Source organism: Silene latifolia, chromosome 11 (assembly GCF_048544455.1).
Source record: "Silene latifolia isolate original U9 population chromosome 11, ASM4854445v1, whole genome shotgun sequence".
Classification (NCBI taxonomy): Eukaryota; Viridiplantae; Streptophyta; class Magnoliopsida; order Caryophyllales; family Caryophyllaceae; genus Silene; species Silene latifolia.
Genome location: NC_133536.1, coordinates 28448363 through 28462093, shown reverse-complemented (window position 1 = coordinate 28462093; position 13731 = coordinate 28448363). Strand labels below are relative to the sequence as shown.

General features: G+C 35.7%; 2 protein-coding genes across 2 annotated transcripts; both read left to right on the top strand.

The window, feature by feature from the left end:
- Positions 1–3065: 3065 nt before the first annotated feature.
- On the top strand, positions 3066–9778 carry LOC141611462 (BRAP2 RING ZnF UBP domain-containing protein 2). The gene is made up of 12 exons (XM_074429994.1): positions 3066–3311; positions 5505–5620; positions 5709–5817; positions 5917–6031; positions 6141–6238; positions 6894–7000; positions 7349–7598; positions 7798–7851; positions 7974–8117; positions 8279–8343; positions 8600–8654; positions 8732–9778. The coding sequence occupies exons 1-12, from the start codon at positions 3129–3131 to the stop codon at positions 8888–8890; spliced, it is 1455 nt and encodes a 484-aa protein (XP_074286095.1). The 5' UTR covers positions 3066–3128; the 3' UTR covers positions 8891–9778.
- A 768-nt stretch (positions 9779–10546) lies between these two features.
- LOC141611460 (flotillin-like protein 6) lies at positions 10547–12926 on the top strand. The gene is made up of 3 exons (XM_074429993.1): positions 10547–11192; positions 11781–12176; positions 12257–12926. The coding sequence occupies exons 1-3, from the start codon at positions 10647–10649 to the stop codon at positions 12782–12784; spliced, it is 1470 nt and encodes a 489-aa protein (XP_074286094.1). The 5' UTR covers positions 10547–10646; the 3' UTR covers positions 12785–12926.
- Positions 12927–13731: the final 805 nt, after the last annotated feature.

Genomic DNA, 13731 nt, shown 5'->3' with positions numbered 1-13731 from the left:
TAGAAAAACCAAATGAGGAGTTTTGTGTGAATTGGAGGGAGTAGGATATTAGGATACTACTCTTAAACTCGATTAGTTTAAGATTAATTTTATTAAAATTATAACTCAATTTTGTTTATTTGAAATGTCATTTATTAACAAAATCAAGTCTCATTATCTTACATTGTTATTGACTCTTTATTTATAATAACAAAATGAGCAAATTTAAAAGAGTTTCAATTTTAAGAAACTGACTTCAAATTACTAAATATATATGTACAATCGTTTCACTTCTTAACCAATATATATGCAATTAGTTGTTTTTATCGTAACGTCAAACTTATAAGTTTGACCTAATTTATTACACTAAGGAGTACCTTATATTCAACTAATTAAATCCATATGAGATACCTCATGGTTACCATTTACAAAAAAAGATGTATTTCCACTTTGGTGGCCTGAGGTTTGGCCTAATTCCACTTTAGTGCCTCGAGGTTTGCATAACTCCACTTTGGTGCCTTGAGATTTTGACAATCCACTTTAGTGACCTATACATAACATTCTTAGTATTTTATATGGAATACTTTAAAAAATATGTTGAACATAACAAATCAACCAATTTTTTTTTTTTTTGCAATATTATGTTGATTATTCTATTTTGTATGTAGTTTAATCTCCAATTTGCACCTTATTTCACTGAAAATGTAATTAATTAAAATTAAAGTTGACTATTAAATATTTTAGGTCACCGGAATGTAATTAATTAAGATTAAACTTGACTATTAAATGGTCGTTCAATTGGTTTTTAATCTTATGTGAATATTATTGGTAATCTAATCATACACATTTGATACGTCATAGAAAGTCGGATTTAAACTATTTATGCCATCGTTGTAGTTGTTTATTTCTAATACGGATACTTCACGTGGTACCCTTAAGGTTTGCCACTTTGCACGAAATACCCAAATTTTTTATCCGAAAATCTTAAAGAGGTCATAACTTGTGTTTACGAGTTCCAAAAGTGACGATTTTTTTCCCAAATCGCTCATCTTTCCGAGAACTACAATTTGAAAAAAAAAATTGTCGCATTTGAATTCCGGTATTAGGAGTTATTGTGCGTCAACGTTTTTCCGACCGAACAAACATTGAGTGAGCATATCTCCTGGTCATGAGTTCCAAACTCGTCAAACGTTTTTTTCAAATCGTAGTACTCGGAAAGATTATCGATTTGAAAAAAAATCTTCACTTTCTGAGTTCGTAAACACGAGTTATGACCTCTTTAAGTTTTTCGGATCAAAAATTGGGTATTTTGTGCAAAGTGGCCAACTTTAAGGGTACCGCGTGAATTATCCGTTTCTAATATAGTCATTATAAAAATTATTCTCATTCCACCGCCATTGTATAAGCCAAATGCTAAGTAAATGTCATTCTTTACTTCTTTTTTCTAATATGACATGTTACTATTTCCTGAATTATTTTCTAAAAATAAAAATCAGCTTTTTTTTAAAGTTTTTGTAAAAGATAATTACGTGTTTGGTTATAATTAACAAATCCAATCTTTGTAAATCTTTTAAATATTCAAAAAAGTTTTAAAATATAATTATCTTTATTACAATACGGGTTTCCCTAAGTAGTTAAAATCGAACAACTTAGATTTTTGACAATATTTTATATTTGTAAAAAATTAGGATCTTTTTTTTTTTCTCACAAAGAGTAATTCTATGTTTATAAAATGTAGGCAATTTTAACACTTTTATACGTTTATTAAATGACATTTTGCCATATAAATATTTCTAAAATAAATATTCTTTATAAAGTTATTTTCCTATTATTAGATCCAGTCCTATTAGTATTATTTTTCTCATAAATAACGGATCTATTTCTAGTAGGATTATTTTCTCATAAATTATTAGATCTACTCCGATTAGGATAATTTTCTCATAAATTATTAAGAGAAAAAAGCTAGATCTACACTTATTAGGATAATGATAATAATTTTATATAAAACTTATTTTATATATAGGAATTCCCAAAAAAGTTGGACTCTCTAATATCGCTCGAAAAGTTTCTGCTTTATATATATGTATTGATTGATTTATAAATTTGTAGATATTAGTAGATTTATAATCTAAATTATTAGATTTTTTATTTAGTACATATCAGACCTTTTAGCTACTATCTTTATGGTTAAGGAGGAGTTAGATGAACAAATTGAATGATTTAAATGATGAGAGTAAATTCTTAATTTATTTTTATAATTTAAATCATGATCTTATGGTTTTCACACAAAAATAAATATTACTAAACCTTATAATGAGTTTTAATAAATTTATTAAAGTAGCTTTAATATTAACAATATAAATTAATAGAATTTAATTATGATAATCCTACATGGCAAAAAATTAAATGTATTAATTTGCCTTTTAACTATATAGTTAAAATATGACATATTGATGATGATAGATATTTTGGTTTTCCTTTTAATTATATTTATAAATTTGTAGATATTATTAGCTTTATAATCCAAATTACTAGATTTTTTATTTACTATATAAGACCTTTTAGCTACTATATTTATGGTTAAGGAGGAGTTAGATGAACAAATTGAATGATTTAAATGATGAGACTAAATTCTTAATTTATTTTTATAATTTAAATCATGATCTTATAGTTTCCACACAAAAAAATTATTAGTAAACCTTGTAATGAATTTTAATAAATTTATTAAAGTAGCCTTAATATTAACAATATAAATTAATAGAATTTAATTATGATAATCCTACATGGCAAAAAATTAAATGTATTAAGTTGCCTTTTAACTATATAATATAGATTATATAGATTTATAGATGTGACATTCGTAATGCACGCGTGTCTTTTTTCTTCGCCTATGTGGCTTTGTCTACGTGGCCTTTTAAGGTTACCCTTTTAATATAGTTTTATAGATAGAAAAAAAGTCTATACCGGTTTGACTTTCTGGCAAACCAATTAACCGGTCAGTTGAATCGGTTTGATTGACCGAACCAGTGAATCCATGACCCATGAAAAATGGACCAATTATGTTGAGTGTATGAATACGTTCCATTTTTGACAAAGCAAATTACACATTCAAGAAAACAGAACAAATTCTCAAGCCCCAATCAGCACTAATGTCAGAGTCAACGTCAACACCGCCGGAAAACCGCACATCATCACCGGCTGCCATGGATTCCGACGAAATATCGACAAAAGCACTACCGTTCTCATCCGGAAACCCTAGAATTGAAGAAACTCGTGGTCTCCTCCATTATTTCTCTCACTCTCTCCATCTTCCTTCTTCTTCACACCTCCCTGTAATTCCTACTTCTCTCTTTTTTCCTTTTTTTTTTAATCTTTGCTGCAATATATCGTATATAACATATAATTACACGTCTCATTCATTTGTTTACTTTTTTTTAGCGAGAGGTAGTTTAATGGAAGGTAAACAAATGATGGTATTATACTTTTGGTTCCGCTCAGTGGACTCTTGAATTTCTGGGGAAAGTATAATGCAATTAGGCGTTTGAATGGTTGTGGAGTAATAGTTTTCGTTGTGCGAGGATTAGTTTCTGATTAACCTTGGACTATAATGTTCTTTAAGCACCATTAACCTTGGACTCTAAAGTTTTTAGGTTTAGTTCAGGGGATCGGAAGTTCCAGACATGTAGAGTTGCAATTAGTTTGCAAGAATTTAGTTTGACATGTATGGCATGTGTGATATACTCCCTCCTTCCCAGTCATTTGTTTACCTTTGATTTTGACACAAAGACCAAGGAAAGAAGGAGAGGCCAATTATTGGATGATAAGTGAACCAAATTGAGTGTGTAGGATCAAATTGCCCATCAATGACATTTTTAAAATAGAAAGGTAAACAATTGACCGAGACACCCAAAAATGGAATAGGTAAACAAATGACTGAGACGGAGGGAGTAATGTTTAGGACACATCTCAAAGATGGTGGGATAATACGCGTTGTGTTCTGCAAAACTGATTATTGATATGGTCCTATTTTGCTATTGATTGCATTTTTGGTTGATCATGGCCACTTTTATAGTTTGAACTACTGTGCAAGTGCTAATTTAAAATCTAAAATAAAAGATGAACTATTACTGCCAAATGATAGAAGTGGTTACCAATTTTTTAGCAACTAGCAAAATGGAAAACTAAGATGGGATGGAAGGCTGGCGGTAGAAACTTGGATTAGGAAAGAGTTTGATGGCTAAACGTACTCTTTGGACTGTTTGAACTGTTGTTTTGTGTTGGAGTTATTGATCTACTGTATTTTTTAGGCTACTTATGTCAGGAAGAAGTGTCTCGAAGAATGATGTTCTATAGATTTGTATGGCTAAACTTGGGTACAGTCGTAGAGATAAGGCCTGTGTATAGAATATAGATTTGTATGGCTAGATAGTTTGCCCTATGTATTGAGATGACCTATGTATAGAGTACGTGAACCAGTGGTGTAGCTTGGTTGGGTAGCTCTTAACAGTCTCCCTGCTGCTAATTGCTAGCATTGAATGAATGGATGGCAAAGAAAAGAATAGAATGAGAATGAGAGGTTGTTTCTTCGCTGTCTTCATGGTGGGGTTTATTTTGGCATTATGGTGCGAATGAAGCATTTGACTTACATGTTGTTGGAAGAAATTTGTGGTATTATGTTTACACTATGTAACCATGACAATGATGATAATTTTTGGTGGTCATACCATGTAACCATGACGATGATGATGATTTTGGGTGGTTATTTGAGTTTTGCGTAATGTTGGAAAAAAATTAAAACTCGGATGATCAGAGATGCGGTGCTTGGGATTTTGAGGCGTGTTTGGACAACATTTGAGGAGGGAAGGAGACGGGAGGTGGATGGAAGGGAAGGGAAGGGAGGGGAAGGGTGTAAGGTAGTTTTTTTACTACTTTTTTCTCCAGATCTTCTCAATGGTGGAAGGGTTTCGATTTGGCTTGGAGGAGGAAAAATAGTTCCCTTAATTTTCCTCTGTAGGCGTTTTGCTAACCAGTAACTGAGAATTGATATTTCTCTCTGCCCCCTTCCTCCCTTTACCTCCAATTCCCTCTATCCAAACAAGTCTAGGTGGAGCTTACGAGTCTCTGAAGGAAGATCATCTTTTTACTTTGATGTCTGTCTCAAACCATGTGTTGCGTACTTGCGTACAACTGTGAATTGGGCCTCAAGTAGCTCACCTATGTGACAATTTTACGTCCGCCGTTCTCGCTTCCTTTGACATCTAAGAAATTGGCTTTGTCTATAAGTGGTTATAACTTATAAGTGGTGGTTTTAGCTTCTTTACAGATCTCAGAGATGATTACCAAGCGTGTTAGCTTTATCATGTAATTTATTTCTTTTTCTTATCTCCTTTGAAATTTGTTGCCCCTAAATTCTTCTCTCTTTTAAATGTTGGTATATTAAGGTTCTCAAGATGCTTATTTATTGAGTTAAATCACTGAGTTCTATACTGGTAGGAGTCTAAACTAACCATTTTGATGACCTATAGGTGGAGAGGAAGCCTCTTGTATGTGTTATTGGAGTGCCAAATCACATGACATATGCAGATTTTTGCCAGTTCTGTGGTTCTTTTGTTCAGCACATGCTTGAAATGCGAATTGTGAGGTTAGGATGTTGTGTCTTTGTTTGAGCGAAAAGACTGGTGATCCCTTTGTATTTTGAATGAGCCACTGACTTGTATTACTGTGTCCAGGAATGATGAAATGGAGGATAAATATATTGTTCTCATCAGGTTTGACAGCCAGGGCACTACAGATGAATTCCACAAGCATTTCAATGGGCAAAACTTTTCCTCTCTTGAGGTTGTATTCTCCAATTATGGTATTATATTACCATGATTGTTTCTATCACGTATAATGATTATCATTGATTAATAGAAACCTAACTGGGTTTTTATGTAGTCAGAGTTGTGTGACGTGCTTTTCACGATAGATGTGCAATACACTGGCTCAATCGAACATGCACAACCTTCTCTTCTGAACTCAAGTGAGCAGCCGACATGTCCAGTTTGCTTGGGTATGCTTCTCAAAATTATTTGACTCTCTTGTCATAATTTTTGGTGATTTACTGCATTTTTTTGGGTATGAAACTACTGTGTTTTATGGCCATCCTACCTGTTTTGCAGAGAGGTTAGATCAAGAGACAGGAGGAATCCTCACAACCATCTGCAATCATTCTTTCCACTGCTCCTGCATCTCAAAATGGACAGATTCTTCTTGTCCTGTAAGTTTCCAATTTCTGTTTCATCGTGGTGCAATAGGCCATGAGCATAAGCTTGATATTGTAAGATAAAGAATACCCCACGGCTCACACACACACACACACAAAAATAAAAATAAAAATAAAAACAAAACTTGTTTAAGATTGATGATACATTTATATTAAGTTTCAAGGTCCATACCAGAACTTGTGTAATAAATGAAAGTTGAAACAAGATAGTGAACTCAGGATTTGTTGTGTAGACATAGTGCTGGAGCTAAAATTCAATGCTGGAGGCCTAAAATGTAGAGTATAGGTGGTGGGATATTAAATATGTATGGGAAATAGACAAAGTTAGAAGAGGTGATTTAAATTAAACACAATTTTTATTTGTGGTGGTGATTGAGGAGGGGGGCTTTTCTAGTCCCACTTGCTCCACTGCTAGGTGGACATTGGGTGTGTCATGACCTTGATGTATGTTAAAGTGAAACAACCTGGTATTTGCTGACTGGTTGAAAAGGCAGTGTGCAACCCTTATTGACTTGTCATCAAACGATGGACCATGTAGATGCCTCAACTTGCTGTTACAGATACTGATTTATAGTAGGCTTGATATACCCTATTGGAAATTAATATGCTTACATGCTTGTCTTATAAATTTAGTTTGTGTTCTGTACAGGTTTGTCGTTATTGCCAGCAGCAGCCTGAGAAATCGATATGTTTCATTTGCCAGACCTCAGAAAATTTATGGATATGTGTTATCTGTGGATTTGTAGGTTGTGGAAGGTAACTAGTTTATTCCTTTTATTTGAGCAAAAGACACACTCAAGTTTCATGTCCTAACTTAAAAGGGATAGGATACGGCAAAATCAACAGTATTATAACTAAGTTCCCGCAAGGAGCAACTTGGTGCCTCAAAGCCTCTTGCTAATGTACACAGCCTTGCCCATGTGGTGCCACTTACCAGCATTAAATATCTGGAGATTCCATTATTATGCATTTATGCCTGAATGCCATCTCCCTACATAGTTAAACATTCATAGCAGAATCTCATGCATAATAGCAGTTGTCAAGAAGGTTGAAACTTGAAACTCTAGTTATCTAAATTCCCTAACCAGGAAAAGTTTGATTCAGATATAAAGAGGGCCATGCGATAATGCACTGGAAGGAGACACAGCACTGCTATTCCCTAGAGGTGGAAACTCAGCGGGTGTGGGATTATGTTGGTGACAATTATGTCCACCGTTTAATACAGTCAAAAACTGATGGGAAATTAGTTGAGCTGAATGCTCCTTGCTCACATGCTATGAACGATTGTGGAAGTTGCGAATACAGTGGAGATATTGGAATTAATGAGGCCATCTTAAATAGTAAAGTTGATGCGGTATGGCGGTTTTTTTCAGTACTCCTTATTTTAATCTATTACTACCTCTGCTTTTCCGAACTTTTCCCACTTTCAAATTATCCCTCACATAATTTGAGAAGTGGGAAGAAAAAAAAAAAAACGAAGGGAGTAGTTTATAAGACACGTCTTAGAAAGTGTTTTTTTTTTGCGACTAATTCCTAATATGTTCGCTGCGCAGATTAGGAATGAATACAATGAACTTCTATCCACGCAGCTTGAGAATCAAAAGCTGGTAAGCCGTTCATCTAATGGAATATTTTTGCAACCATATTCATTATCTGTGGAGAAAGGTATAGCTGGGCTATGACTTCAAGGGTATTCATCTTTCAATTGTTTACTCTGCTTGTTCTGCAGTATTTTGAGTCATTATTGCAAGAGGTTAAAGAAGAAACTGAAAGAGGAATCGCGGAAGCTGTGGACAAGACTGTGGCCCTGAAATTGCAGAAAATGCAAGCAAAGTTGGATAGATGCATTAAAGAGAAGAAGTTCCTTGATGATGTATGTGTCTGATTTTGTTACTCTGTCATGGAGCAAAAGCGTTAAATTTCTAACAATCATAATGCTATTTCCTGTTATTTATTAGAAAAGAGTATACCTAGGCAAAAGGTCCAGTTTTCTTGGAATCAAGTCGGCTATTAATGTTCCATTGTTTCCTGTAGATCAATGAAAATTTGTTGAAAAACCAAGAGATATGGAAAGCAAAGATACAAGAGGCTGAAGAGCGGTATGATAATTTCCATCTTTAGTCTTTAGCTGCTTTGTGATATATACTGTCATCTGGCATATGTATGTTCTGGATATTGGGATCCAATCAAATAACGACATTTACCAAAGAATGAGACCATCAGACCATATCTAAGGTTGTCAACTAATTACACAAACTATTTGCCCTATATAATTAAATGCGACCATAGTTTCAATTTACAAAATTAATAATTTTCTCACTAGATGCTTTTTTATGTTTTTTTTTTTCTCCTCAGGGAGAAGAAAACTCTAAGATTGACAGATGATAAAATACGCAACCTTGAAGAACAGGTTTGTGAATTTCATGACATTGTTTGTCGATTATCTATTTCAGTATCATTGGTGCTGATCTTTTTAAACACTTGCAGCTCAAAGACCTGATGTTGCACCTTGAAGCAACGGAGGCTGTAGAGAAGGCATCAATGTCAGATGAAGTAAAAGATGGTGATGTTCTGAAGATAGGAGGTGAATACTCTGCTAGTTCTCGGTCAAAAACTACAAAATCCAGTAATCGAAAAAAGAGGTAGAAATGACTATGCAAACATGTAGCTGTGTTGCGTACATACTGTTCATACTTTGATTGGAACTTGGAAGTCAGTGGGTTGGGGTTGTGAATATTTCTGGTTGGTTCGACTAAAGAAAGCATCTTGACATGTTACCTGAAGTATGATAAATTAGTCATGTTTTTGCTTCTGCGAAGTTGTTCTTAGATGATGGGCATCAATTTAGCTTGGTATATTAGCCAAAATTGCAAGTAAACAAGGGCAGCTGCGATCTGTTCTGGTCTGAAGACCCTTCAAATCGGAATGCCAAGGCCTGAAATTGCGAATCTATTGTTCATAAGAAGCTTAGCTCAAGACGAGACTTAAACAAGTAAAAAACCCAAACTAATGGGTCAAAAATTATTAAATCTTGGTTTAGCCTGAATCTGCACTACATTTGTGATCATTTGCACTTTCAAGCGGATCTAGATTCCAAAAAAAAGGGTCCGTATCCAGCTCTGCTTTGTTGTCAACGGATTGGGATACTCCGGGTCCAAACACAGAATCAACAGCCGCTTGTCAGCATTGGGTTGAGTTGACTAGTATCGGGCCTATCGGCTATTTAGGTATGGTCTAGATTGTAGTTTTGATTGGTGCCTTTCTCATTCAACCTGGGATTATAGTTGACAAAAGTTACATTTTCTACATCACTTATTTCACTTTATACGAGGGTTTGTACCTCTTATCCATAATTCCTGTCAATTTAATAAGGTGTTTTGTAAAGATCGCCTTCATCGTCTAGTTTGCTTTGAGGGCCAAGGTTGCATGTTTTTGAGAAAAAAGGATTATACATTTATACATATCAAATGTACTACATCAGACTCGAGAACGGATGTTTTTGTTTGGGAACATCTGTTCTCTCTGATTTTCGTATTTTGTTCGTTGTCTTATTTTTTAAAATTAATTAGTTTGCAATAGTCTCGCGTAATACTCCTAAAATACTACTTGCAAGTTAACTAAGGGCTCAAATAACACCATCAATCCACCATACACAGAAACTTGATGTTTTCCATTTTCATACAAGAAAAAAGTTGCAATCACCAAAATTCATACAAGCCAAAAACCACCTAAAAAGGGAAAAACCAAACCTTCACGGAAAATTCCAAGAAACAACCTTAAAGTCTCTTGAGAACAACCTTCCCCTAGGGGCGTTCAGCCGTTCATGGTTAACCGAACCATGAAAACCGAACCGAAAAAACCAAAAACCATCATTTTTTATTTATTTAATTTACCGAACCGAAAAGTCAAAACGGTCCGGTTTACCGAACCGGTTTTAATTCATCTAAATCGGTTCGGTTTTGGTTCGTGTTTTAAAAATTTCGGTTAACCAAAACCGACGAACTGAAGGTTATATAGTTTGGGATACGAATCCTCAGATTTTTCTGTTCGGTTTTTAGGGTTAAAATAAACAATTTTGAGATTTCTCGTTTTAGTTTTAAGTATGAATACGGGATACCCTAGACCTAGCAAAATTGACCATGCTGAATGATGACCCGTTTGCTACGTCTACTTTAAACCATACCCCTACACAACTAACCATACTCTAGTGAATCCCATTACTAAACAACATATACTTGTACCAAACTTGAGCTATTTTCATGGAATTCTCCTTAAAAGCCTCCCTCATTATTGAACTTGTATAACAAACTACAACACTATCTCCTTCATCAAATTGTACACCTGAAAACCCTACGCAAAACACATTAAAAGACAGTAAAAAGTAACAATAACCAGTAAAAAAATGTCACCAATACCAAGGTACAAAGTAGCAGGACCATCAGAGTACTTAGCCATAACAGGATTCCAAATTACTGACATTAAACTCTCCAAAAAGGCTCTCATTCTTCCCGGCCAACGCTATGTCCGTGTCAATGTCTCCCCGGTGAACTACACATTCGAAGTGCAGGCAATGTCGGCCGAGAAACTCCCTTTCCTACTGCCTGCAGTTTTCACCATTGGGCCTAAAGTTGATGATGAGGATTCGCTTGTGTTGTACGCGAAGCTCATGTCGCCTCATGAAATGAGCTCGAACCATGTTAATGAGCTTGTGCAGGGGATCATTGAGGGTGAGACGCGTGTGCTTGCGGCTTCTATGACAATGGAGGAGATATTTAAGGGTACTAAGGATTTTAAGAAGGAGGTTTTTGATAAAGTTCAGTTGGAGTTGAATCAGTTTGGTTTGATCATTTATAATGCTAATGTTAAGCAGCTTGTTGATGTTCGCGGTCATGAGTATTTTTCTTACTTGGGTCAGAAGACTCAGATGGAGGCTGCTAATCAAGCCAAGGTATTTTCATTAATCTTCATGTTTTAATATTTTCATTTCATTATGAATTTTGTGAACTTCTACATCCGACTCCCCCCTTACTCCGCAATTCGCAGGAGCCTTTGAGGGCTTGAGGCACTGCAGTAATGTTGTTGTTGTTGTACTACATTATACAGTAGTTTTGAATTTGATGTCGCGTTTGTTTGCTTATTTTCTGATAAAGGTAATATAGATTGATACATTTGTTGTTTGGTTTTTGAAATTTTGACGTTAATGAAGAGTAGTTTGAATTTGATTAAAAAAATTGTAATGTTTGAAATGCATGTAGAAAAAGTATTGATCTTGTATTAAGAACTTTTGAAGGCCATTTTTTTTGGGATATTATGTGTCTGAATGAATCATCTTTGAATGGAATTTTTATTTTTTTATGAAAGAATTGTATGCATATGATAATTCTGCGAGTGTCATTCGAGTTGGATTATGGATGTTTGAACAAAACTGAAATTTGGAAAGAGTGATGATTTTTTAAATGGATTCCAAAGATGATTGCTTTCTTGGATTTCGTCATGTTCAATTTCTCACTGATTTCTGGAATGTGTATCTCCTTAGGTTGATGTAGCCGAGGCTAGAATGAAAGGTGAGATTGGAGCAAAGCTCAGGGAAGGCCAAACAACACAAAATGCAGCAAAAATCGACGCTGAGACCAAAATCATAACTACACAAAGGCAAGGAGAAGGCAAGAAGGAAGAAATCAAGGTGCAGAGTGAAATCAAGATATTTCAGAATCAAAAAGAGGCTGATGTGGCAAAGGCAAATGCCGAGCTATTGGCCATGAAGGCTGGATGGAGCCAGTCAGCTCAGCTTGCTGAGGTGGAAGCCAATAAGGCGGTGGCCATCCGAGAGGCAGAGCTTCAGAGTGAGGTTGAGAAGAAGAATGCTCTTTCCAGGACTGAGAAACTTAGGGCTGACCTCCTCAGTAAGGCCACTGTTGAGTATGACATTAAGGTCCGTAATAATTAACTCTGGCATCTTGTCGATTTCTGAAATGAAAGCAACTAACCATTGTTGTTGGAGTAACTTAACAGGTCCAAGAAGCCAACAGAAATCTATACAACAACCAAAAGGAAGCAGATGCAAATCTGTACGAAAAACAACAGCAGGCTGAGGCAACCAAGGCAGAGGCAGAAGCGGCCTTCTATGCACGTCAGCAAGCAGCGGATGCTGACGTGTATGCCAAAAAGAAGGAAGCCGAGGGAATCGTAGCCATGGCTCAAGCCCAAGGATTTTACCTAAATACTGTCTTAAAGTCTCTTGATGGAAACTATGCTGCACTAAGGGACTACATGATGATCAACTCAGGGGTATATCAAGAGATGGCAAGGATCAATGCTAATGCTATCCAGGGTCTGCAGCCTAAGATCAGTATCTGGTCATCAGGGTCTGGTGGGCCCGGATTGGAAAGCGGAAGCGCTTCTGGTGGGTCCATGAGGGATATTGCTGATGTCTATAGCATGCTTCCTCCTCTTATGAAGACAGTCCATGAGCAGACAGGAATGCTTCCACCAGCTTGGATCGGTACTCTGACCGACAATGATGCTCCTGTTGCAAAATGATCTCTTTAGGTGTTTGAGACTTTATTTACAAGAATTGTCAGTTAATATAGTATTGGTCCTTAATGTTAGGTGTTTGAAGTATTTAATTCTTCTATGGTTTTGGGTTTAGGGAATTTTGCTTAAATAAAGGATGCTGCAACCTAATCTGTCATGAATGTGGTATTAGGAAAAGCTTGTCTTACATTATGCTTGAGTAGATTTTTAATGAATGTGTCCCGGTAAGGTAAAAATATGGTTGCTAATAAGTGACGTATTAACCGATAAGGCGAAGATTATTACAGTAGTTGCTATTAAGCCAGTACTATTAACAGTATTCCAAGCATATACTCTCAATCTTCAGAAATCCTGCAAACAAGGCAACAATATCAAGCCAATCAATCTACATAATTCATTCACACTGTAATTAGAGAAAGTATATATTTCTTGTGTAAAAAGGCTCCACCTACTAACCCTATTTAGCTCTTCTCATTCACTATATATACACTGTAAAGCTAACACATCAATGTATCATTCATTCTCATAAATACAATAAAGTCTCATATGGTATCAAGAAGTCATAAGAGATCCACAAACCCTCTGTCACCACGCCTAGCAACCTTCAAACGCTCCGCACTTTCCACCCTCACTGTAAGCACACCCTCTATCCTCATGTCGACCTCTGAAACAACCATTCCCAACTCTCATGACAACACCAAACCACTCGTCTCACTCAACCTTAGCCACTGTGTTAAGTTGAACCCACTCAACTATGTTTCATGGAGGTTCCAACTCATGACCATTCTCTTTGTTTACAGCCTTTTTGGCTTCGTTGACGGATCGAACCCGTCGCCACCACCCACCATTACTGGTGACGACAAACTCGACAAACCCAACCCCGCCTACCTATCTTGGCTAAAACAAGATGGTCTAATTTTAGGGGCCCTTATGGGTACTCTGAGTTCGACCAT